The sequence below is a fragment of the Aythya ferina genome (genome assembly GCF_964211825.1).
Source record: "Aythya ferina genome assembly, chromosome: 19".
Classification (NCBI taxonomy): domain Eukaryota; kingdom Metazoa; phylum Chordata; class Aves; order Anseriformes; family Anatidae; genus Aythya; species Aythya ferina.
In genome coordinates this window covers 10203271-10230152 of record NC_140309.1, presented here as the reverse complement: position 1 = coordinate 10230152, position 26882 = coordinate 10203271, and the positions used below count along the sequence as shown (strand labels likewise).

Here is a 26882-nt window from a genome sequence, read left to right as displayed (position 1 = left end):
AGCAACTACTTGCTGCAGTTTTCAGAATGAGCTACATTCTGGTTTATATCACCTTAGTAGACTGCTCTGTTTTTATAAAAATAGTCATCATACACTGTCATCCTTCACCAAACCTCAGTTAGTAAAGACTTAGTCTAACGATACTATACACGACTCACACATTTATTTCAGAATGGAAGTCTATTCTTTCCCTTTAAGTTTAGACCAGCATGAGTTCATTCACATAAATTATACAACAAGCAATTTTCACTAAAGCTAGAATTAAGTTAAAACTCCCATCGGTGACAAAACTTCAGATTCATTTCTTACTGTTAGAATTCCACCACCTATTTTTATTTCTTTCTTAACAACTGTTAACAAATGGTCTTATTTTGCGAAGTGAAATCTAAGAAATCAGACCTGTAACAAGAATTTACAATGAGATTTTATTACTTAAGACTATATTCTCAAGTTTCTTTCCAAACTATCCATTTATGTTATTATAACTGATCTATAAATCTGTGTCTGTGCCTCTATCATGCAGATATATATCACACATACATCTATAACAGATGTATATCATTCATGACAGATACAGATGATAGACTGTATCTACCTAGATATATGATCAACTTTTTTGGAGAAGGATGAATTAATTCTATCCTGTTAATAAATTTTAGGTTTTTGTATTTTTCCTTTTGAGAAGGTAAGCTATACCACTTCTAAATCTGGAAAAAGATCAGTAAGCATAATTGAATTGACCTTTTGCAAAGGTCTTAAAAAAAAAAAAAAAAAAAACATACTATTTCTCCCTTTAAAAAAATACTTGTAAGCTAAACATCAAACAACTGTTCTAAGCCCACCAAGAGCAATAATTAGCATAATTATATAATATATATAATATATTATATATAATCTAATACAAATACAATGTATAATATATTATATATATTATAAATATCATATATATATAAAGACCTAAGAGAATTCTTGTTTGGTTTATGAGTTCAAGAATTATTTTTCTCCGCAAATGCTTTCCTTTCTGTATATCTGGACTAACAACAACAAAACCTGCAAACAAACTAAAGCAGAGTCCGAATGTAAAATGAAAACTTGGAGTTATAACAACACAAATACACAACATGTTCTGCCAGTACAGAACAGCTGAAGACTTGATTTCTGTAAAAAGATTTTTGGCCTGGTTATTCCTTCTGTGCTAACAATGAGGAATTAATCAGTGAAGATGTCACAAACAAGAAGTTCTACAAATAAGTATGTTTTTATTTATGTTCAGTTTATCTCACCTTCCCAGGGCCTGGTTCAGAGCCCTGTAAGCTTGAATTTCATACCACTGACTCCCTGGTAAAAGGCCTCTCGAATTTTTGTGCTGGTCATTGTACTTCCTCTTTAATTCAACCTAAGAAAGAAATCACAATATATTGTTTTTAATAATAGTTCTGAAATAGAAATATTCTAAAAAGGGAAAGGAATCAGACATTGATTAAATAAGCAAATACATAAAGGAAAAAAGGGAGCTTGTTAGATAAAATAGCAGGCTAGAAACAACATTTCAATCCCATTTCCAATTCCATAGAAAGTTTTGTCCAGATCATAAATAAATGTGATTTTCCCAACCAAACCATTGTTTGTTCACATTACATTATGGCCAACCAAACTAAGCATGATGGCCTTAGTCAAAATTAAGGCCTACCTCAAGACAAAAATAACTCTGGGTCTCAGCTCTTGCCATTAGAGTCATTTACCTAAGAACCACAGATCACCAAAACCTTCTGAAAAAGGTTTAACACCGCGTCTGAGCTTATACCATGGAGCCACTGACTTTCTAACTCTTGCAACACGCACAGACCAGAAAGACAAGAACTAATACAGATTCAACTCGAATAACAGCAGTTCTCCTGTCTCTCTATCAAAGCAGAACACCCCTGAAAGTGAGGGGGCTTCTGAAGCAGGCTCCTCTTCGGGAAAAATGCCATCTCCCAGCTGCTCCCAGGGCAGCTCCGACACCAACTGCAGAAGAAATTCCTCAACTCTCCTTTCTAATCGTGTGGATAACCACGCGTAACACGCTTGACGTGAGTTTGAACAAGAATTTGTTACTTGGACATTATACACACTTTAACATATATCAGAAGAATTTATTATTATTGGGAACAGGGGATTTTTTTTTCCCCCCAATAAACAAACATAAAACTACACCAGAAAGGGTCTTTCCATTGCTCTTTTGTACAGTATTAACCTTTCTAAACTGACAAGCGAAAGGACACGCTTCAGGAGAGAAAACAGCAGACTTCTAACCTCTTCTGACAGGTAACTTTCAAGTTGAATTTGGATAAGAAATCTTATTTTATGTACTTATGCCCTTTAAATTGCCTGTCAAATTTACAAATTCAATCTTTACAGCCAGAAAGTAAATTCAGTTTGATTTCACAGATTTAATATTTGTTCCGGTCACTCAGAATCTATTGACTGGCACGACAGTTTTCCCTCATAATTTTCAAAACAGAAGATGATTTCTTCTGAACACTTAGGCACATTAATACCATTTTGTAAGAAGGAACTTGTACCCAGACCTTTCCACAGATGTAAATACTGCTTGGAGAAACAGAGCGTTCCTCAGCATTTCAAATTAGGTAGGACATTAGAAAATTTCATTCAAGTCTTTAAAACATAACCAATGGCAATAATGCTCCTGTAAATACTTTGCATTTGTCTTCTTGCCCTGGTGATTTTTCTAACAATTTCCTCTACTGAAGAAATTCTGTTACCAGTAAGGTTTTGGCCAATTGTAACAAATGTGTCCTACTCCTCTAGCAGGCTATTCAAAGCAGTATTAGAATAACCAGTCATATGTCCTATACTTAAAAAAAGAAAAAAAAAAAAAAAAAGATATTTCAATTATGTGCATAAACAAACCACTGAAGATCACCTGCATTATGACACCCTGTGAATAGAATCCATTACAGTTACATTCCAATACATATTAGCATTATGCAAATGTATACAACTTCTAAGCATATCAATGATGACATTTAATTTTTCAAATTATATAAAAATCAGTATTCACTCGGTCTAAATTTGCAATGGGTCTTTAAAGCCTATTTTTTCTACCTTAATTAAGAAAGGGCTAGCAGAAAATAAACATTTGGTTTTCTCACTTCGACAATCACGTCTCAGCACGAGACGACAACTTACATTGCTAAGAGTTCAGTTTTCATCAGAAGTCTAGGAAAGGTAAAAGGCCAGGCCATGTCATTTTAATGCAATCAGAATCTATTTCATTGTATAACTCTTACATTATCAAACATCAAATCAACGCCCAATTCAAAATGACATGCTGCATATGTGAAAAAGCCAGTCTCTCCTGCTAGCAAATATCCTAAATGTGCAGTAAACCACAGGCTAGAAGGGATTAGTTAAAATGTCAGAAGACAGCCTTTTACTTTTACCTGTTCATCCTTAAAAATATACTCTTCGCTATCAGGCATGCTTTACAGACAAATAGCTTCAGCAAGCATCAGCAGAAGGCCCGTGGCAAGCTCTGCCATCTTGTAGCTGTCAGACAGATTAGGCTTTGATCTATCTGGGAGGTCATGGTCACATTCCCATTTACTGAAGTCTAACAGCATTATACCTGCTAACTGCTCGTTCTTTTAATCATTAATTAGTTCGACATCTTTCACTATGGAATATTAACTGAGAAACAGCAACAAAAATTAAATGTCATGAACAAACTTTGTCTTTTATGACTTGGAAAAATCTTTTGAGGTAATTTCTACGACAATTTCAAAGAATTTAATATGTGTTTTGCTAATTACGATTGAAAAATAAGTTTTTATTCAACAGTAACAAATGCATTAAACATTCAACAACATTCTTTCTATTAGATTCTAAGCATTGACAACTCACAAAAAAACTGTGGCAAACTGTGCTTCACCTGAAGAAACCCTGACTTATTCAGGATTCAGGTAACACATAAACAAGTAAGCAAAGTGGATTTATACTGTGCTTACTATATTAGTCAGCTTATGACGTGAAACTCAGAAGACTAGCAGAGATGGTTTTTGAACCTCAGACTAACATGCAGGTTTACATAGAGAAGGCTGCAGCATGGATTTTGAGCAATACGACAGGCTGAAGCAGACCTATTCAAAATTAACTAACAGCAAGGTATAAAAATAGCAATCTATTATAAGTTAATTGTTTATGCAGAAAAATCAATCGTTGGACAATAAAATGAAAGCACTGCTTTTGTTCCCTGAGAATTGAGTTCTTTCGGTTCTGTAAATACAAGACCTCTCCTTATTTTGCAGTAATAATTGCAACTTGAGATAAGGAAAATTTGAAACAAAATGCCAGTGTATTTTAGATATCTTCATCTACATGCACATCATCATGCTAATTTACTACTGAAGCAGTTTTAAGGAGAAAACATTTAACCTACAAAGAGTAAGAACTATTATACTAGACTATAAATTACATTTTTAAGAAGGAAAACATTTTAAAATCATTTTATCTCAGCTAAAGAACAGAACTTCAGAGCTAAGAGCTACCAGAAAAGCCAAGGACTAGAGAATGTGTCTGGGACATTACCATTCATAACCAGATTACTGTAAACCCGTTTATCAATGCAATTATCACAACCTCAAGGTTAAATGGGCTAAACCACAGCACAACATTTAGTATTTTGTTCAATTTAAATCTATAAGCTGTGGTTGGTTTTACTTCATCTGGGAAAGTTTCAGAAATTTTAGATGCAATAACCAATTTAAACTTCATTTAACCAATTACAGTGCTACACTTTGCTGCAATAAGAAAGAAAGAAAGAAACAAACAAAAAAATCTAAGCTATTGCTAGTAGTTAAAAAGCCAGGCTTGTTCTTTAACAAGGTATCACTTCACTAACACGTTCAATTGTCTCCCATTTTCTCTGGTAGATTAAAATTGACCTCCAGGTTGTAACCTATGGGATTACAAACCAGATTACTCAGAAGTCTAAAGGCAAGACAAGTTCATGAACACAACAGCAACACTGAACAGCAAAACAAAGCACTCATTAAACCTGCATCTGTCTTTAGATCAGTATCTAACAGCATTGTGCCATGTTAAAGAAAGGGAACTGCTGAAAGAAAAAGGGCAAATAAGCTTGGAACTGGATCAATACACACAGACGCAAGGGCAGCACATGTAGACACATGTCGAAGCTCATGGCCTCCACTCCTCAGCACTCTCCTCCATTTATCTTCCAAGAAATTAAAAAGAGAAAAGGGATACAGAGGTTTTCTTGCATTACACTGACTTGTTTCTCTGGTGTTAGGAGAGGACAAATTGTCATGAAAATTAAGAATAAAAAAATATTGTTTCTGTCATCCAGCAAACTTCAAAACCCATTTGCTTTTTTTTTTTTTTTTTTTTTGTAAATATCTAATTCCCTACTTCCCAACATCAAACAAACAAAAACCCATGTGGTTACCTCATTTTCTGCATTCATCCCCCACCCCCTAAAAAGACATAAAAACGTTTTTTAAACAAATCTACTTTCTTCAGAATCTCCTGTGTCCAGTTAGAGTCTCTCCTCCACCTGAAATAGCAATAATTGGAATTCTCCAGGAACATGCTTGCCATCTACTTTCCTCCTGACAAATACCAAGTAATCATAAAAGTTCGCAAGTGCAGGAAAGTAAAAGACATGAAAACCCATTTATTCTCTATCTGAAAACCCTTAAACGGAAGAAGCATTAAACAGTGAAGCATTTGACCTTTTTCCCCTTCCTTCCAAAGTAGCAACAACATCTGGGACATTTAAGACTAAATAACGCACATATATGGACCTGGCTGAGTCACAGGGCATGCTTCAAACATCCACACTCCCCGGCAGACTTGCTGATAGATAAATCTAAACACAGCAGCTCCATTTTTTAGGCCACACGAGGAAGATAGGGTAGGACGTCATCTTCAAATGTTCCAGGCATTCCAAGTGCAAACGGTGTTAACACAAAACAGCATGAAATAAGCAAATGCTCATCATCCATAATTTACCGAACTAGATTGTGGATATGACAATAATTTATTAAGGTCATTCCAACCATCTCGTACCTCTAAATATGATCATCAGACATAAACAACACACTATGCTTTCACATACAAATACTGGAAAAACACCGCCTGTTTCCCCATAATCCTCCAACAGTTAATAACGAGGTATCACTTATAAAATGAAGCCAAACAGCCCATCAGCAAATGACAGCATAGCACAGTCTCTGACTGCCAAACACTACCTTCAGTGACAGAAAAACAGCAGTACCACTTCACGCAAAGCCATATTTCCCTTATTTTGAATTCACAAGGTATTTTATGACTAAACGCTTCCCAAGTATTCTCACTCTTAATCCCAGTGTTAAAGAGATGGGGAGTTTATGTAATGTTGTAACCACTGAACACTTTTAGTATTGTCAACTACACCATGTGGCATCTCAGCGATCCTGAAGTTTCACGGTTTGACAAATCTTGTAGCACATTCACCCCAGGCCTATCTACTCATCTCAGGCTTGTAGGCTTTGAGGGACTGCGAACAAGTGACTTGATTAAAATCTAATGCAACCAAAACTCTCCTCTGAAGAGAAAATTCAATCCATTTCCAGTGAAGCAGAAGTGAAAAAAATCAAACAGGCTCCCTAGAGGTACAACGCTGCTGCATACGCTCAGTGGCACTGCGTCTAAGGTGAAGTGGTAAGTGTCAGTCATCCTTACAAATCCCCAAGGTGATAGCTTCACTTTTAGAGCTTTCAACATACTTTGACAGTAAAGTAAAAACTTAAAGGTCAACCCTACTTGCTAAGGATAAGATAAACACAAGAAAATCACTTTGGAATTTTTTATGGATCATAAAAGTAAACTATTAAAGGTAAAGGAAAAGTTCTGATTTGCTGTATTATTTATCCAAAGGCTTATCTTCCGGATATATTCAGAGATGATTTCTGTGATCTGTGCCAACATATTGACATCAGCCTTGCACCGGCAGAAGAGAAATGCCAACTGCTCATCTTGCACGTTAAACTGAACTTAAATGTTACCTTTCCTAGCTAGAGGAATGCTGTATTCAACAGGATTTTGCAGCTACTCACATGAGTTAAGCCTGTGCTTAAGAAGAGCGCAGATGGCTTTGACTTTTTACAGCCATTCTCATTTAAAGGAAAAGTGGGAAGTGAAAGGCTTTTGAGATATCTTACTGCTTCACACTGACACAAGAAATTGCCACACCACCACATTTACTGCATTGCTTGTGAAGCCTTAGAGCAAGGCAAACCAGAACCTCACCTCACTTTGAATTTTGGATATGAAGCAGAACTATTTTTGAAGCGATTCAAAGCCATGATGGAATTCATAGAGTGCACATTATGTTTCTCGACTCATAGGTACACAAAATAATCATTTTCATATAAGATTTTATTTTCCTACACAATAGTATGCAAGAAAATTATTTTGTTAACCATTTCTCTAGCACACTTCCTCCATTAAATGAAGAAAATATATGTAGGCTTAAAAATAGCCACAAGGACTAGAAACTAGCTTAAATATAATGAAAAATTTCATTATTCTGAAATGGTACAAATATCTCAAATTTTTTGATCCCTCAAGAAATGAGAAAGGAACTTCAGCCTTACAGCTGCAAACTTTTGGTACCGTTAAGCTGCATATAACCAAGAAAATTGTAATTGAAATAATGTGTTCCACCACGTTTCACAAATTATGTTGCTGAGAACAATAAAGAAAGTATTTGCCGTCTTAGTTCATATTCACACTGTAGCAGCTATGGGAAATACTTCTCATTAATGGCAAACTCAGTTACTGTTCTTGAGTAACATCTCTGCACAGAAAGTCTAGCCTTATCAAGTTTATTTTCCTTGCATATCTATTAATGTAGAAGTATTCGACTGCCTTTTCCTCTATATTTTGGTAAGTTCTCTTAGCTGTTATATGATTAAGTACACTCTGCTGTACTACGATCAAAAGCATCTGGAAAGGTGGAAGCAAAGAAATGCTCTCTGGGAAAGTTAGCTTAATGCTTGCACTTCAGAGTCGCCCATTATCAACATTTCACAGCAAGTTCCTTTATTTTCACATCCCCAAGGTAAGAACAGTAAATTATGACTCAAACTAAGCAAGTCACACTTGGCTCCAAAATCAGATTTTCCTACCTCTGGTTTCAGGTCCCAGAGGTGGGCAGAGGAAATCCTGGTCACAGCCAAAGAAGTCATTTTTGGCTCCGAAATAAATTTTCCTGCTTCACTAGAGCCAAACCCTACCATTGAGAGTACCATAGCTTTAAGCAATACTTTAACGTTTCTTTCATATATTTTGCTTTAGCAATTTGATTCTCCAGCAATATGAAACCATTTTCAATAATATAGAATTAAGGGTTTGGCCTCTGTTCCTTAAAACAGTATTGTTATTATCAAGGACACTTACGAACCCTAATCATTTCCTTCTTCCTAATGCTGACAAAGTATTTTAGACTCTTCTCTTCGTGAAACTAAGTAAGCTTAAGATTCTTTGTGCCTGAAATTCTTAAGTGAGCAACTGGAAAAGACCAGATGCTTGCCATTTCTACCAGAAGTTGTGGCATATATTTAGAACAAGCATGTGCATATATTATACATCATATTTGACAGTGAGTTTCTTGACCAAGTGAAGACTGATGTCCAGATCCAAAATGCTACAATTCAAAATATATAACAAGTTAATAAATAGTATGTTAGCATCAGATAACATGTATATGGGATTACACATCTTTTTCTGTCGCATTATTTATGTTCTCTAATATTACAGTTCACTGGTATTAGCATCAAGTTACAAATCATAAAATATATTTAGAAAGCAGGTTGATCACAGATGAGTAATATTAGTGGAGATGAGCCAACATCAAGCTGCCAACATAAAATATTGCTCTCCTAAGGTACAATTCAATAAACCCTTATGATTGTGCACAGTTCTAGTAGTATTAAAGGGATTACTCACACAAGTAAAAGCTATGTGCAGGAGTAAGGGGTTATAGCATTGAGCCTTACGAGAACTTTTATTAACCCAAAAAGCAGACATGCAAGTGTATTTTCATGTAAAAACAGAGCACTTTTTAGTTATTTAAACCTACCCCAGAAGCATCATTCATGGATTTTCAAGGGAATTGTTAACATCTTGCATTTTCTATTTATAAAGGATGTCGTTATTAATAATCTTATCAGTTTCTTCAGTACAGCTACTGAGCATCTATTGCTATGTAAAACAATAAATCTAACTGTTTACAGTTGGATATCTAAAAAGGTCTAATTTGACTTGCATTGCTATATTTTGAATTTCCTTCTGTCTACTCAAAACCCAAGCTGTGCTCAAATTTTCAGATCTGGAAGTTTCAAAATTCTTAGTATTTAAGCTATGTTCTTATTTAGCTAACCAACTATTTCATCAAAGCAAATGTCTTAACTAGCCTACAAACTTTAACCATTTCATTTTGGAACTCAACATATCCTAAAATCCCACCAAAAAAAAAGGGATAAAACAGCACAGAAACATATTTTCTAATATTTAAGAATCTGATTCTTTTAACCCCAGGAAAGAAAAAGAATAAAAAAAAAATAGAAAACTTGTTAACAAGTAGAAACATTTAAATTAAAATCAGTCATCCTAAAAAAAAAAAAAAAAATCAGTTGGTTGTACTTGGAAGAGAGAATCTATGTGTTCCTAGTATGATGAGCACTATTAATATGCCTTGAAAACAATAGTGAAAAGAAAAATATATATTTCATAAAATACTGCAATTATCTTCCTTATAGCCTTATAAAATTATTTCCACTGAGTGATTTCCTTGTCTACCCTTCTTTACCCAACTGACAATATGAGCTTACGTAGTAAAGCTACTTTTTTTTTTTTTTTAAAAAGGTATCTTCGAAACTTAAAGCTTTGGACAAAACAGGGCATTAGTCAATTTACGGGGAAGCTGCTAGCTGGCTATCACTTTGAATCCAAGCTGTTGAGCAAAAGATGTATTTATATTAAGAACAATTTCCCCTAGCAGTATTCTAGGAGCACTACCACACAATCAGCCAGCTCCTCAAATCCGACGCTGAGAGACCAGTGCATGCCCTTCTCTCATCTAGAATTGATCAGTGCAGTGCTTTGTGCATTATCATATCTAAATATACACACACCAACCTTTAGCTGCATGCAATTTGGCAGCTCCTGTTGCTATCCTTACTTAAAAATTTAGAGATTTTCTTCAGTGTAATTTAAAAAAAATAATAGTTGAACCTAACATTAATATTTGGAATTGTTATCAGTAATGGAACGTATTGCCCAAATCCCTATTATATTACATATTTGGTTGTACCTAAAGGGAAATAGAATGCAATTATTTTAACCTTAAGGAACATAATCCTCTACAAACACAATTCACCCTTGACACATTCTTTTCAATTTTATTTTGTATTATTTAGAATACAAGAATATTGACTTTCTGGAAGCCATTTAGAGTCAATTTTAAGAGTTCCAGCCTTACTACAGGCCAAGTATTTCCAAAATACCATTACAGTGTTCACTTCAAAAACAAAGCATTTCTGACTCTAGAAACTGTGCTAAATATTCTTTGAACATAAATGTTTTTATACTAAAGCACAGCGTGTTATGTTTTAGTGGGACAAAAATGTTATGGCTGAGTAAGTGCCTCAGGAAAGTTACACCAACAGTAAAAGAACGTTGCACTGGGCAGCCACCAACATAACCTTACTTGTCCTCATAGGATGTGGGGTTTTTCTACCAAGGCTTTAACTACGCACATGCCACAGACAACAAAGAAGTCTTTGGTTGTCCACTTAAGCCCGGAACACAACTCTAAAACCAAAGCTGAGGCAGTTTGGGCTTTGAAGTGCAAACCTATTATTTTCCTGTTTGATTTGGCATTATTAATAACCAGAATCTGTCTGTTTCTGATTTTTATTCTGTGATATTTGGTTCTTAGCTTCATGAAGTAACCTCAAAAAGCCCTAAAAGGTACACAATAAGATAAAGCAGTGATGGTGGCTGTTATCACTGACAACTGCCAGCAACTAAGTGGCATGCACTAAGCTTATTTTCAGTGATCTTAAATACCAGTTAATTATATATGTGTGTTGTGTTTTTTTCAGTAAGTAGAAAGCAAATCTAGAAAAATACTTTTCCATTAAAGTTAGAAGACACTTGAATTATCAAAAAAGTAATACCCTCAGTTTCCAGGAGGAGGTAACATTATGTCATAATTTCATGACTCAAAATCTCAAGCTGATAAGCAGCGTTAGCTTTGAAAAAGTTTACACTTCCACTCTCAGTTTAAATGGGAAGTGTCACACAGTTACACTGAAGAAGGTAATAGGAATGAGAAAGGTGACACACTGCAATCAATAACGGAGTGTGTGAAAGTGAAAACAAAGAGTGTGAAGCAATTATCTTTATTTTTCCGTGTATTTTCTGAAATAGTCTTCTAATCAATCTGAATGCCTTACTTAAAATAGTATTTTCCCACAGTGCTTATCCTATATTTTCACAACCAAATGCCCCATTAAGTAAAGACAGAAAGTAACTTTATTTCTATACGAATGGTATAAGATTTTGCATATAAAAACAGACAAGTAAAGATGGAAACAAGTAATGTGCTTGGCAGGAGATGAAGCTAATAAGCACTCTAACAATGCAATAGCCTTCACTATGTCAAAAAAACTTACAATACTTTTACCTAGCACATTATATATCTATTTACTTAGGTCCACAAGATATGCTGTGCTGTTCCTCCTTTTTCTGTGTAAAAGGTAACTTAAAGAATTCAAATGAGACTGACAGGAGTAAGATTACATAAGGGTAAACACTTCAAATAAATATTTTGTGCACGTTTGGTATTTTAAACATGACATAAAAATAATGTACAACTCTTTCAATTAGGTATTGATATCCTACCTGAAGGTCTTTCACATTTGGAAACGGAATACCTATGGTTACAACTGCTCGGGCATTCTCATCACAGAAATCCAAGCCTTCACTAACTTTTCCTCTGCATACAGCTATAAGGAGTGCTCCATCTTGAACAAGCCAAAGAGGGATAGACATCATTCCCATTGATAAACTGAATATTAGAAGAAAGTTTCAGCAACAGTTTTTAAAAAACAAAACATAATATAGCATAATACACTGTACCTGTCTGGAAAAGGTAGGGAAATTTAAAATTGGGGAGATTTTGTTAAAAGAATTAGATTAACTCATTTTGATTGATAAAATTGTCATTATGAATAGGAGTAACAAAATAATTTTGCATCATATGATACAGTGGTACTTAATTATGCATGAACCATATGAATCTACTACAAAGTTTTAAATATTAAACCTTCAATTGTGCATTCCAAAACACATACATTTTTGACATAGTATCATTCTTTATTCTCCATACTTCAGTATTTTGAGAAGAAATCTTACAGTAGCTGTAATGTAAATCAAAGCTATGGAATGTATGGTGAAGCTGATTCTTTCAGAAACCAGTCTGCACCCTGCTGGACACGTAAATACATGTCCTTACACAGCTCACTGCCTTTTGAAAACCACTATCAGGGTTATGCATCATTCTGTATGCCCTTTATGTTCATGCAACAATACAAATAGCACTTAACCTTCCTCATTTATCACAACAACTTATTAAGGTGAAATTCATTTTGTTTATCCATACCTTATTCTATCTATTAAGCATATTAAGTATCACCCACTTTTTGTTTTTAACCTAATGAGTCAGCATCAACAATTACACATGAGAAGAAAGTACCTTTTTCTCCTTTACATTTGATTGCATCATAGTATATTTTCAGCAGTTCGTCAAAGTCACTCTTTGCTCCTCCTTGAGGCTCTGCAATGACCGTCTTAACCAGCTCCAGGTTTCTCCATAAGCCAGTGTGCATCCAGCGATCTTTTAATTTGTCCAGAAGCTGAAAAGAGAAAAATCCGCTTATTTTAAAAAACACTTTCGGACGGTTATTTTGTTTTTGTATATATGAATACAAGTTTCACTACATACTGAATTCTGAATTCATTTGAAACAAACACTTGCATCTTAAATTTGCACAATATTTCAATACTTTAACACTTGCATAGATAAGTTAGGGGAGGAGGTACTGATGTAGCATTTGTCAACAGCCTCCTCTGCTTCTTGAAGGGCTTTTGTCAGCTTTGTTGTATCTGCCAGATTTTGAATTACACATATTTTACTCCAGATGAGTACATGTTCCAACCCTGCAAGCAAATAAATTTGTTCCACATTCAGTATGAATATAATGAAAAATACGTATTGCATTATAAAAACCTAAATGATCAAAGTGTAAAATTACCATGAAAGCAGAAGTGAGATGGGTGGGGGTCATTTGCAGTTAGCTGTCACCATGTGCCCTTTTCTCATCAGTTTTTAGACTGAATTTTATCAAGATAGGGAGCAGAAGTCATTCCTTTACCTAACGTATTTGCTCAATGGTGCACAGCAATGCCCTCAAGACCAATGAAAGGCAACCAACACATTTTAGAATGAACTGAGGTGATCTGGTTCAGTGGACAGAAGGTAAATACTTTATTACACTCATTTTACTGTTCAGTGATCATTAGCGTGTCACTAATACCGTGCAGTAGAGTTACCAAGATCCATATGTATAAAAGATTTTAAATTCTCAGTTTCTGTAACATGGGCTATGCTCTTAATTTCCCTGTACTTCCCTCAACTCCGCTCATTGAAGACTTTCTCACTATTTTGCTTCAGGCTACACAAACTGCTCCAGCTGGAACCTCCACTAGTCCCATCACAGTGCTTAAGGAGCGGCAGCATCCCTCAGCTCCTAGCCCACTTGCCTTTTTGATGCACTCCAGCCAAAATCCAAGGATCTTGTACAGTTAGGCTGTTGCAAAATTACTCTGTTAATAAGAAGACAGTTGTATATTTCATATTCTTAACACCAAAGATCTGAATTTATTCTCTGACTTTAAGTATTTGGATTGGTCCCTCTTGAAGAACATGCAAGTCAGAAGGGTCAAATACCATGCTGCTTTTTGAACTTTGACTAGCTGTGTTCACATTTTTACCCGGACAATTATGATTGCTTACTGCTGGCAAGGTACTGCTCTCCAGCAACTGAAGAAAGATCAAACGGTGACCAGCAGGAACAGCCTCCTACACACACACGTGTTACAGGGGAAGAGATCATTTCTTCCAAAAGTATCTGTTCTAGTGTTTGTCCCCTTCTCTACCAGCTCTGTCATTTCCTGGCAGAATCCTGTCCGTAATCTCTTTTTATATAAAGGGCCATAATATTATGGCCAAGCAATTACTGTGCATCTGGCCATCCACAGCCTGCCACTGAGATTTCCGTTCTTGGCCATGATATGGAGATAATTCTGGTAAAGAAGAGAATCAAATTATTCCTCTAAGTACCTCCATTTAAGACTTGTTAGAGCTGCCCCTGACTGTAATATCGTCAACTTTTCAGACTTCATTCTTCCTTCTATGAACCTAATGCTTGTCCGGGCATCCACCTGACAAGCTGTGCTAGATTCACTTCTGCTTCTGTTTACCACGCATGGCAAAAAGGAGGCTGCTGAGATGGGAGAGACAGGACACGTTTGGGTATAAATGAATTGAAATTTTACAAGCACACCTCATGAAGCATTCTTATCAGAAAAATGGTTTCGTAATGAAGCGAACCAAAGCCTGTTGGATCATCTCAGAAAGGGCAAGATTGCTTACAAAGTTACTTAATCCCCAACTCCACTGTATTTCACTCACAGTTTAAAGCAGGATAACTTCCATTCATCTCTGGAAAGATGGTACTAAGAAACCTTCCTCCAGATTGTTAAGAAAACATCCTTTTCTCTTGTGTGGGCTGCCCAACCCCTCCAGGCAAGTATCTATCAAACCAGAAGAGGTTCAGGTTTCTTGTTTAATTGAGGGCAACCACCACAATAAAAAAAAAAAATCTACTTTTTTTGGATGAAAACATGCAAATTATTCATGAAAACTCTTGGCAAGAATGGAACAATTCATTTAATTCATACACAAGCTACTACTTCTCCTACTTAATGGAGCTTCCTGGAGATGGAAACTTCCTTGTATACAGAAAAATATGTGCAAACACACACAATACGCATGCAACAGACACAAAACCCACCAGAATTATGGACATGACCGAATACAAATAAATAAAATATAAAACACATGCATGCCTCATAGGAACTATGAATCAAATGCAAGATTCTCATAAAAAATTATTTCGCTTCAGGTTGAAAAAGTGCAAATGGGAGCAAGATATAATGCCAGGAATCACAAGAAGCAACCATTAATGCCCACAGTCAGTCACTTCTTCTACCCAAGGGAATAATAGCTTCTGCAGTGGAAGGCAGTCTGCGTATATTTTATTAAATCCCCTAAAAATGGATGCTCAAATGGTTTATTAACAAATGGTCTTCCTCCAAGAAAGCAGAAAATCTTGTTAGGTAGAATCTGTCATCTTCCCATGCACTGAAGGATGTTTACTTCAATAGCTTTTTGCCATTTTTTCCTTTCTTCTACTTAAGGACACCTGTAAGCTATGATCCACAGAACCTACGAGCTCAGTATTTAGATTTACTGTTCATCTTTGTCAGCATCCCCCCCCCTTTTTTTAAGGCATCTTTTGAAGCACTCTTGGAGTTTGGGAACAGAGGAAAAGTTTTAACATCTCTTGCCATTACGTTGTACTCCTAAACTAAATCCTCTCATCCTGTGTCCATGAAGGAAAAGCTTTGCTCCTTTTCATTTGCTGCTTTGTTTTATACAGTGCCAAAACCTGCATTAGAGGTTTCCCATGTCACGGAGCAAGACTGAAGATTTGTTTAATGTATTTTACCCTAAGGCAAGTTCATTGTAATTTCCAGCATCTTAAAGAAGTTGAGAAGTTAACTTGCAGCCATCACACTGCTGCAGCATAATCTGGGAATACACTTTTTCTGCAGCATTCCTTACCACTGACAGGGATTTTTGAAGCAGCAAATACCTGCGATGAGGGAGGGTCTCATGGAAAACACAATGACACGATGAGCTACTTATTTTGATTTACAGTTCCCTAGCTCTTGTCCTGCTACGAGCACTTGTTATTAAACTTTCTTTACATAAATTATTCTTTAAATATTTTAGCGTTGGTTGACATAATGAATGGATTGCTCCTTGCTAGTAGAGGAGAAAGGGATTACGGGAATAATCCCTCCATCAAGAAGTGCCTGGGGAAGCTATGGAACAGTTCAAAATATGATAAGATGTTCAAGAACAGTACAGGGGGAATAAAAGGATAATGAAGCCACTTGTGACCCAAGTAGCCCCTGAGAGAATAAAATAACTCTGGCTTTATTAGCTAGTTTAACAACCATTAACTCTTTAATAATAACTATCAGTTACAATTGCATTGCATATTCTCACGCATCTTTAAAAGTGCGTGCTATCTTGTTACCCATAGGTTTGTATAACGACAACTGAACAAAAGGTATTTCAAGGTGCACAAAAGTTAACACAAATTTCTCATAACCCTCTTAGAAGCCTGCCATTACACACCAAAAAAAAAACCAACACAAAACCTTCTCTAAACTTCAGTGTTTTTTCATCTTGTTTGTATGTACTACTTTTTAACGATAAGAAATTCACTTTTCAACTGTTAAGGATACTTAACGTTTTCATCGTTGCTTGGATATAAAGGGTAGCTGAGGAGAGCAATGAAACAGCCGTTAGTTTTTTCTTAATAAAATCACAGTATTGGCACCACTGTTAGTGCAAAAAGTCAGAGATTCTCGAGGGACTAACATTGATCTAAAAGCCTTTTCCCATGCAGAACTCTTCGTGTGTTTGCTACTAGAATTTTCTTTTTGAATAAGCACTGCTTCAAATCAAAGTGTGTCTCCAGTGGACTGGAAATGTGTCTGAAGGGTCAAACAGAAGTTCCACACACAGTCAGCAGAAAACTTCAGAAGCAGAAAGCAGACATCCCTGTCCAACCCTGAGGCTGAGCAACAGGACTTAGCGCACTAAGCTCCACTTTGCTAGAACTGAAGGGGCTTTGATACGCTTGGGACTAACAGGGCAGTCCCTTGCAGAAAGCAGGGTTAGCCTTCAATCCACCAACGTGTGTAAGTGACACACAGAGGTGCACCGCTGCTATAATGACGTCCTCTTGCATCGTCTTTTCAGTCTCAGTCTGTTAAGGCACATTCTATACACAGCCACCAAAATTCTACATTTACCTGGAACGGTGTGAGGAAAAGGTGGCAGTTTTAGAAGCACCTAAAATCTCACACTACAAACATTTTCCCTTTCATTTCAAAAATATTATATTTGTTTTAATAAAATATAGACATACACATCTTAAGACCATTTCCAGCTACGTTTTGTAACACCTGAGGTTTCTGGAGAAACAACGAATAGAAAAGACTGACCTGGGCCATTCCCTGTTGAACACCTACAACCGACTACGAGAAGGTGCTTCCAAAAGATACCTCTGCTAAGCCAGTACACTACAGTCAGGAAGATTAGGGATTTCAAACCCAGAATAAAGGGATTCCCCCAAGCCCTGGCAGATGGAGAAGAACATAGTTTCACATCTAGGAAAACTGAAATACATCACGTTACTTACCTACTACACAGACTATGGAAATTACAATTTTTCTCAGGACCACCAAATGGCTTCTTTTTCTAGAAAGTCTCAGAGATTTATTCACTTTTAAATTTACAGTACCAAAAACATTTTAAGAAACTGCAGATGTATGGACCCATACCCAGCTGCACCGCTCCATGCATACAGGATGCACAATTTGGCAATGACAGTTAGATTCAGAGAGACAAGAGAACCCGTCCAACTGAATTGTGCTCTTCCAGACTTGCCGGTCTTATACCGTGAAAAACGCCATAAAATCCACATGTACACAAAATCAATCATAAAAATCAGAATAAGGAAATTTTATCCAAAGGCAACTAAACTAAAACCTATTCATTTAAATGAAACAATACAACTTTTTCCCATGGATGTTGTTCTAACTTTAAAATTAGTGTTTCTTCCACTTTCATCTGAGTAATAATCCAATAAACTAATGAAAATGAAACAGGTATCCCTTCATATTTTATATTTAAACATACATTAGTAAGTTCTTATACATTTCCTTACTGTATAACACAATGTCTTACCAGCATTTCAATTTCAGTAACACATTATAAAAGAAAAAATACATCACTAAATAGACCATAGGAGACGCATATCTGCAACTGATGAATATTGTCATTTCATTCATGAACCAAAACAAGCTGAACAGCAGATACAGCACTCCAAAAATCTAACACTAAAACTTCTTAATATTATTAAAGTGTTTTTAAAAACATACTATTTCGGCAGACCTCACCAGCAGTATGACAAACCTTTTAAATAAGTACTATGCCAGATGTAATTTATAGCTCCTTGGTAACAGATGACAGTAAGTTCTGTATCTTTTCCTCTCACCATCTTCTACTTATCTCAATCTTTATTCTGCTTCAAGACATTGAATAGCTCAGTCCTTCAGTGCTTTTTAATTTATCTAAGCAACAGGAGGAGGCAGTGGAGCGGAGGAGGCAGTGTAGACACCAAATTTATACACTAAGTGCATATGAAATACTTTTTCTTCAATAAAGCACTTGTGCCTTGACAGAAAAATAACAGGTGTCAAAACCAAATAAATAAAAGGCCTTGTTTACCCTACACATATGGAAAACGTACGCTCAGAAAGGATGTCAAAAAGAAACACAGCTTTCTTGTTTTACTACGTTTCCCACCATTTGGGCTTTCTGCAAGTAAACTGTACAGGTTGCTTTATATATCACCAGACAATTCACACTGCATCTGCATCAGCTGCCTTCTCTCTTCCTTCCAGTGGGGGGAAGGAATACATATACATACGTATATATTAAAAAAAATAAATAAATCTATAGACTGACAGATCCTTCCGTGAATTTAAGCTATTAGGATAAAGAACATCATATTTTCCACAGAAGTAATCCTCTGATGATCTCAAGGCACAGATGTTTTTATAATGTGTCTAATTCCGCAGGTATTGCATTACCTTTAATAAGCCTTCAGGACGCAGCAGCTTGCTGACTCAGCTGGTTGCCTACAGCTGCAACTTTTTCTTCAACCCACTCTCCCCCTGGTCGCAAAGCTCTAGTCTGCTCAGCGTGATGGTTAATTACCTGCTTGAATGTTCTACTTCTATTTGAAAGAATTAAGCCACTTCTATATTAGTGATAATCCCGAAATATATTCGGCCATTAAATAAATGTATTTAGCATGTTGCTTAAACACTAGTGGCCTTAAATTCATGTCATTTCAAAGTAGCCCTGGAGAATGTATTTTGCCAGACTGCGCCCACTTTTTTTAATCACTTCCATGGTAGTATTACAGGCTCCTATCAAAAATAATTCAAGAACTAGAGATGTCCTGGAAAGTACAGAATTAGAAGAATTTACTCAAAGGCTCTCTGAACTACAAGGTTGTTGTGCCTCGTACTAAGTGTCCCGGAATCCTCCACGCAGCTGACCTCCAACACTGGAGGAAGCCTTCAATTTGGGGAAAGCAACAGTTGACAAGGTCATTGCGGTGGCATGGGATCAGCAGTTTAACTCTATTTCTATATTTAAAAGAAAAAAAAAGTCATTTGAGGTTAAAAGTGAACACAAAGGAAACGGCAGAAGGAAGAAAGCAAAGAGGAATGAAATGCGAATAGAAGATTACAAGGGACAAAGAACCAGCTAATTGCCTGGAAGGATTTGGGTAAAAGGAAAAAGCTGATTTTCCTTCGAGGAACAGGAAGGAAAATATTTGGGTCGCATAACTGATAAATTCTGATGACCATTATTCAAGTCTTTCAAATAAATCAAGAAATAGCATTCTTGAACTAATAAAAAAGAGTACTATAAAAAGCATTATGTCCTTTAATAAGAATGTCTCAGAGACCACAACCAAACCCAATAATGTTCATGAACACCACCAAAAATATTATGTTTTCAAAAGGACTCTAAGAGCATGCACCTTTTAGTTACAAGTGATTTACGAAATTGTCAGAGCTAATTTATATCTTCTCTCTTCTCCATTTTGTTCTTCTTAAACACCTCGTGTGCTTTTTCAACTCTGATTTTAATCCTAATCACATTCATCAAAACAAAAAAAATCAACTTTGCATGACACCCAGTCATTTGCATTGCACCAGGCTGGGAATACGCCAGCCAAGAATAACATAGCCCATTGAATTATTTAAGCAGTTGTTTGCACTCAATTAGATTTTCATGAAAGGTTAAGCAATAGACTGATTCACAGAAACCTCTTCATGTTTATGGGAGGTACCTAACACAATACAAGGAGGTATTTAAAATTAATTCTTTTGAATGATTTAAGTTGATACAAAATGCTAATTTATCTGTTCACCAAATATATATATATATATATATATATATATATATATATATATATATATATGTACACACAAGGCAATAGAGAGAAGAGTTTCAATGTGGAAATAGCCTAGAAAGTCCTGAAATAAAAGTAAGCACTGCAAAGGAATGAGACCAGAATGCATACGCGTCTAAGTACCACTTACAGGGGAAAATGGGGAACTTTTTTCAGAACCTCTCCTTTTCAGCTGATGAGGAAGATTTTCTGATGTGTATTTGACTGCTAACCCTTTCCATCTGTTACACCAAAACGCAAATCAAGTGCATCGATTTAAACCAAAGTAGTTAGAAGGAAAGTGATTTTAAGAATACAAGACTGCACAGACAGCCATGATTTCAAAATTAAAATCGCTCAAGTTGGAGTCTTTCCTCTATGTGCCTCCCGAGAGAAAGTTGTCCTCAATAGGAAAACTGTATCGCTACCGCATCATCTCTTTTAAGAGATTTTTCACTAAGGCATCTCATATCGTATCTTCACAACAGAGAACCAGTTGGAAAATAAAACCTTGTAGGTGCCCATGATTTCCAAGAATTTGTGCGGAAAATGCATCTTTTTAAGTTTAGAAGTATCATACTTCCTCAAGCACAATCTTATATAGGATTATAATATATTATAATTTATTAAAGGAAAATATAACATATTCCTTGTAATACATTAAAGGGAAAAAAGATAGGACCAAGACTCATGTGTTGAGCTATCTATATATGCCAGGAAATGTGGGGTAAAATCTTCACTAGCCCACTCAAGCTTGGCAGGCACACCGTGACGCAGGGGGAAACAGATAAAAGCTGCTGCGCAACTCAGATACATAATTAAGCTAAACCCTGAACATGGTGAAAAACTCTGTATTATGAACAAGATTCTGATCACCATGTGCACACTCCAGCACAATAAAAGGTGAATAATTCATAATCATTTTTGAAGGAAAAGTATGCATCACTCAACTTGGGGGAAACACAGGGGATTTCACTGGTATGATTTTTCTTCAGGGACGGTGACAAAGTGCCGCTCCCCAGCAGGAAACTGAAGCACTGAACTGTGTTCCGTGTGCCATAAATCAACACTGCAGCCTACAGGATGTCTCTCTGGTACCAACATACCATCAATTTTTCAATAACCTCCCTAAATAATGGAATATGTGAATGGCGACAACAGTAATGAAAAATGAAATGTTTTGCACACCAAAGACTCTAGAATAACACGGTTAATACGTTGCTTCTACAGTTAAAGAAGCTTTTTTTATATTAAATCTTTTTCAAAAAACAAAAAAAAAAGAAAACAAACCACACAACTTGTTTTACTACAAAACAACCTGGATAGCCTTCGGAGGCTTTGAGCTCTGTCACAGCTGTTTCTAAATCCTGATTCAAAACAGTGTTTTTTTTTGTTTGTTTGTTTTTGTGTTTTTTTTTGTTTTAAAGTTAGCCAAGACAACGCTTTGTGTGTTACAAAAGCTACTTGTACATTAACCTTAGGCTATCAATATGCTTTCAAGTGAAAGAACAATCTTTCATGCAAAAAAGGCTCTCCAAAAAAATCTATTTATAAATAAAGAATTGCTTATATCCTTGTTCTGAATAAAGAATGGAATATATGTATTAACTGCTCATTAATGAGCTCAGCATCCTATATTGCTGTCCTCTCCCTCTCCAGTAAAAGACCAAGCTCAGTCATCTCTGACCTCTTTTTTTCCAGACCAAAGAGAAAGGAAAGACAAGGCTGGCTTAGTGGCACATCAGCAGCGAAGCACAGGGCCACGTGGGACCACTGGTTCGAAGAGACACGTAGTCCTAGGCGAGAGGCTGGCCACGTCTGCAAATGCTCCTACAGGAACCCAAAGCAGTCAGGTGCCTGTCACAGGGAACTGACTCCAGCAGGGGGAGAGGAACAGGTTTTAGCTTTTAGGCTACTGACATGAACAGGAAAAAAAATAGTTTTAAATTTACAGAGGCATTTTACACCTGTAGTCACTAAATAATTTTTATGATCCTATTCAAATCCAAATCATATTAATAAATATTCTCTTGACTTTCCCCTTAGTCATTTTTTCCCTCATTATACAGCAAATCGGTGCATGCAAAAGAACCAAGAGAATTTCTCAGCAACAACCATGTACTGTATGCACGACACTCAGCTTGTAATTGGTAATTATGTAAAGCCAAATCCTAACAGGGAACAGGATCATTGATTCTTGGAGACATCTGAAACCTCTTCTTTGGAAGTAGGGCCACGATCTCAGATCAAGGCAAAGAATGAAGCAAATGGGAATATACAGAGAGAAAACTTTTTGCACCAACGGCAATAAGGAGTAAGTCTCAGAAACTGACTCTCATTCATAAGCCATAAAATAGAAGTTTTATGTTTTGTGGAAATTATGTTTGACAACATTTAAAAACACATTAATGGACTGTGAAATTAAAATGCAATGAATACTCTTTGGAATATACCGTCTCACAAATCATATTTTATCACAGAGAAACTTTCTTTCCCAACTGGCAAGTGTCATGATTTCCTCAGACAAGATTTCACGTTTCCCAATGAAGTAGAACTTTTCTGCAGTTAAAACAGTCCACGTATCGCTTTCAATATACTTCATATTCCAATTCTTGTATATGCTGTTACATTGCTGATAGAGAGTATCTTACCTAAATATAGGTTCACAAATTTATTTTATGTCATCCGTAGCCTTTTTCACACAAAGTTGCACCTCTTCCTCAACAGGCAGTGAACCTCTAAGAGCTGCAAAGGGGACCACAACTTGGCAGGCTGCACTGGTACTGAACATTAATGTCAAAGGAACCTGTGCAAGATGCACCTTCTCAAAAATAACATTGTTTATGTATATTGTTCCTTATTAAATATTTTTTTCCAACCTGATTTCTCTTCCTTTCATCACAAATTCCCAAGGAAAAACGATGCTGAGTGTACTTGCTATTTAGTATTTGGACTTGGTCATTCACAAACTGAGCGCAGCCACTGCCTGACCGTGAAAACCCCTTTCCAAGGCAGTTTCTACTTAATTGGTAGGAAAAACGTGGAAGCAGAAAGTGTTAATTACAATGGAAATTAGAGCACGTGTTAGCTAGATACAACAACTCAGCTTGCAGCACTTTGACAAGTCAGAGCTCAGAAGTGAGAAGCAGTAATAGATTTTTAGTTTATTTTCCTGATGCTGCATGCTCCGGGTATTTAAACTAACAGCGCAATCAAATATTAAAGTGCACTGCTCTCAGGGTGTGAAATTCACAAGGAAAGCACTCATCTACCAGTCCAGAATATAATCTTTTATACACGTAATATCCCATAACCTGCCAGAGTGTCGCTACAGGTTCTACTTTATACCCTGTGGGGGTGCTACCACAAGGTACAGCTGCTCTATGCAAAAAGCAAGTGCCACAGGGCTCTTAATAATTGCGAGTCCCTTGCTAGTCACCATACCAGCCCAGTAAGGCACAGAATGTGTATTTGTTCATTCTTCACAGAGAGTAATTCATGAAAATAAGGTGGAAAACCTCTCCTGAACCAACAGCACCTGAGTACTACAGCACGGCCACGACAGCGGTCGGAGGCTGCTGCGGGGAACTCGTGGAGGGGCCACGTGTAAAACACCTGGGTGCAGCACCATGCACCAACAGCTAACGGCTGTTCTCTGTAGTCTGAGAAGTGGATGGCAAAATATTGTGAAAGTGCATTTTTTTTCTTAGGGAACACATCAAGGAACGATATTCACATCCTGATCTTAAATAATAGCGTGGCTCAAAAGACCCTCTTTACCACCATGCAAATTAAAATATTGAGCAAACTATTGGCATACACATAGCATACAGATGTACACACACCCCCACATACCTTTGTATGCAACTTACAAATAAATATAAGATGTCCTTGATGAGACAGCACAATTGCCAAAATCCAGAAGGTGCCTTTCAAGCCTGTATGCTTATTCTGCCTAACCTACTTGATGTTTATTATGGCACTGCTCTAGAGAGATAAATATTATATAAAGGGGAGTTGCACACTTCAGAGGAGCGTGTTTGCACTCCCTACCGCAGGAACACGACTGCACATCACAAAGGCTTTCAACAAACAGCAACATTGGGCGTTTGGAGCTCACCATTCAAGCCCACAAGCACTCTTGCCAATGATGCAAAATGTGTAAATTAGAGAACACCCCCTACCCAACTTCCGTAACAACCCAATAACAAACCATGCTTCATACAAACATCAGAGCTTCCAAATGAGCATCTTTATAGATGCTCACATTAAAGTCCACCATTGAAAAAGGCACGTTAAAAAACACAACAACGATGTTCCATCTCCGAGGCTGAGCTCTAGCAGTAAAGGGATGATCATGCTCCCTTTCACGAGTATACAACATAATCTCTTCTCTCGAGCTCTCTCTGACACTTGCCTAACCTCCTGATGAGCCAACTCAGTGCACAAGGCAGCAGAAAACTAAGCAGGGTGAGAAGGGGAGGGTGGGGGAAACAAAGCCCCTTCCTTTGTTCTGGATCAGCTCCCACTGAACTCAGAGCAGCACCAGAACAATCACAGGGAGGGCAGAATGCAAGCTGCTGGATCGTCTCCTCTAACTTCTCAAAGCCTCCTTCACGCTTGGATTACCTCTAAATCCCTAGAAATCAGAAAATTACTCCTGTAACCCGTGCATATCTAGGATCTTGTCATACTGTTTAAGAAAGAAAACAAATCTTGTGTAACTGCTCCGATTGTCAGTCATCAGCCTGAAAGATATAAAATGATCTGTGACCCAGCCCAAAAGTTTTCTTGGCCTGCTTTGTATCACATGTGCATTGCCAAAAGCCACCAGTAACCAAGCAATGAATAAAAATAAATAAATAGGCAAATAAAGCCACAATTTAGGCTAAAAAAATTCTAAGTGAAAATGTTATAATAAAACAAGCACCAGCTTTAAAGTTCAGGAGTTATTTTGCAGCACTTCAGTTACTCCTCTGGAGTGGAATTCAGCACCACTCTGGCTCTGTAACCTAGGGAAATATTTTTGCTGCAGCCTCCCAGATTATACAAGAAATGATCTTGCCAGGGTGTGAACTGTCAGCTCCGTCTTCAAATTTAGCTTGGCAAAGGAACTCGATTAAACTGATGACATGAAAAGAGGAGGCTTGCAACAGAACTGGAGGGTAAAGACTACGTACCTGTTTATAGAATAATCATTGTAATTCTTTTCTATAAACTTCACTATTCCCTCTGCTACTGTTCGTTCCTATTTGAGGCAATACTACCAAAAGCCTTCAGTGAAAAGAGCGTTGTGATGGAAGGGTTGAACTCCTCCATCACACGCAGCAATTTTTACATACCTCTCTTCGCTATGCCCAAGTCATTGGGAAAATATGAAACTGTAGACTTCAGAAATCGCAGTAAGATTTACAGGAGCCATTGTAGTTCTCAGAAGACACCTCAGATAATGCACACCAAGCCTGAAAATTGGCCTTTTGGATGAATGCAAGGGCCCCAATACTTAGTTTATATTACAGACATTTAAACCTTTAAAGGATGGAAAAAATGTAGAATAAAACTGAAAGTAAAGATATTGTATATGATTAATGGGACCAACAAAAACCATAAAAACATGAGGAAGCTGAGATAAAGATCAGAAAGAAATCTATGAGTGCAGGGTGAGAGTGAAAAACAAGCAACGAAAAAAACAGTGGTCAACAAGTAAAGCAAAATTCCATCTACGTTTATTAGGTACAAATGTTGAAATGCATAGTTTTTGAGTCATTAAAAATCAGCTATTTTAGACCACTTATTTACCCTGAGCTATGCCACATCACACAGAAATCACTCTCCTAAGATTTTCATCAGAGTAAGGCAAAAGACACAGCTTTAGAATCTGGCAATAAGCCTTTTTTTTTTTTTTCCAAAGAAAAGTTTTTGGTTTTGTTTTCTTTTTTTTTTTTTTTTAAAAAAAAAAAAAAAAAAAAAAAAAAAAAAAAGGGTCATTTCAGTGTCATGAGACCTACCTCAGCAGCCTGCAGTCACTGGAAAAAAAAACTCCAGGGGGGACATCGCATAGAGCCCTAAGTGCCAGGACAGAGGCACAGAGTACGAGCTTCTCCCACGTTGTTTAATTACTCTCCCATCATTTTGCTCTAATTCTGTTTTTAGGTACTTGCATACAATTTGAGATAGCAAGGATGACAGAACTCTATTCCCTAAAGTCTTTTCTTGGTTTTAGGGTTTCTTACATACTGTAATAGCACCAGTGCAGCTGTTTGGCTCAAACAAACCAGGCTTCTGAAGTAAGAGAATGTCTTTCCCTTGAGAGTAGCAAGCAAATGCTGCGCAGAAAGTGAGTATCATTAT

The 26882-nt window shown here is 36.7% G+C and overlaps 1 protein-coding gene across 5 annotated transcripts in view; it reads right to left on the bottom strand.

Annotated features, from left to right (window-relative positions):
• BRIP1 (BRCA1 interacting DNA helicase 1) overlaps positions 1-26882 on the bottom strand; it is a 58669-nt gene that overhangs the window by 6214 nt on the left and 25573 nt on the right. For all 5 annotated transcript variants that reach the window (XM_084493468.1, XM_084493470.1, XM_084493469.1 and 2 more), the window contains 3 exons: positions 12830-12989; positions 11977-12098; positions 1284-1396 (listed from right to left, as the gene is read on the bottom strand). In XM_084493468.1, the coding sequence (XP_084349594.1) occupies positions 1284-1396; positions 11977-12098; positions 12830-12989 (395 nt within the window). The remainder of the gene's footprint in view (positions 1-1283; positions 1397-11976; positions 12099-12829; positions 12990-26882) is intronic.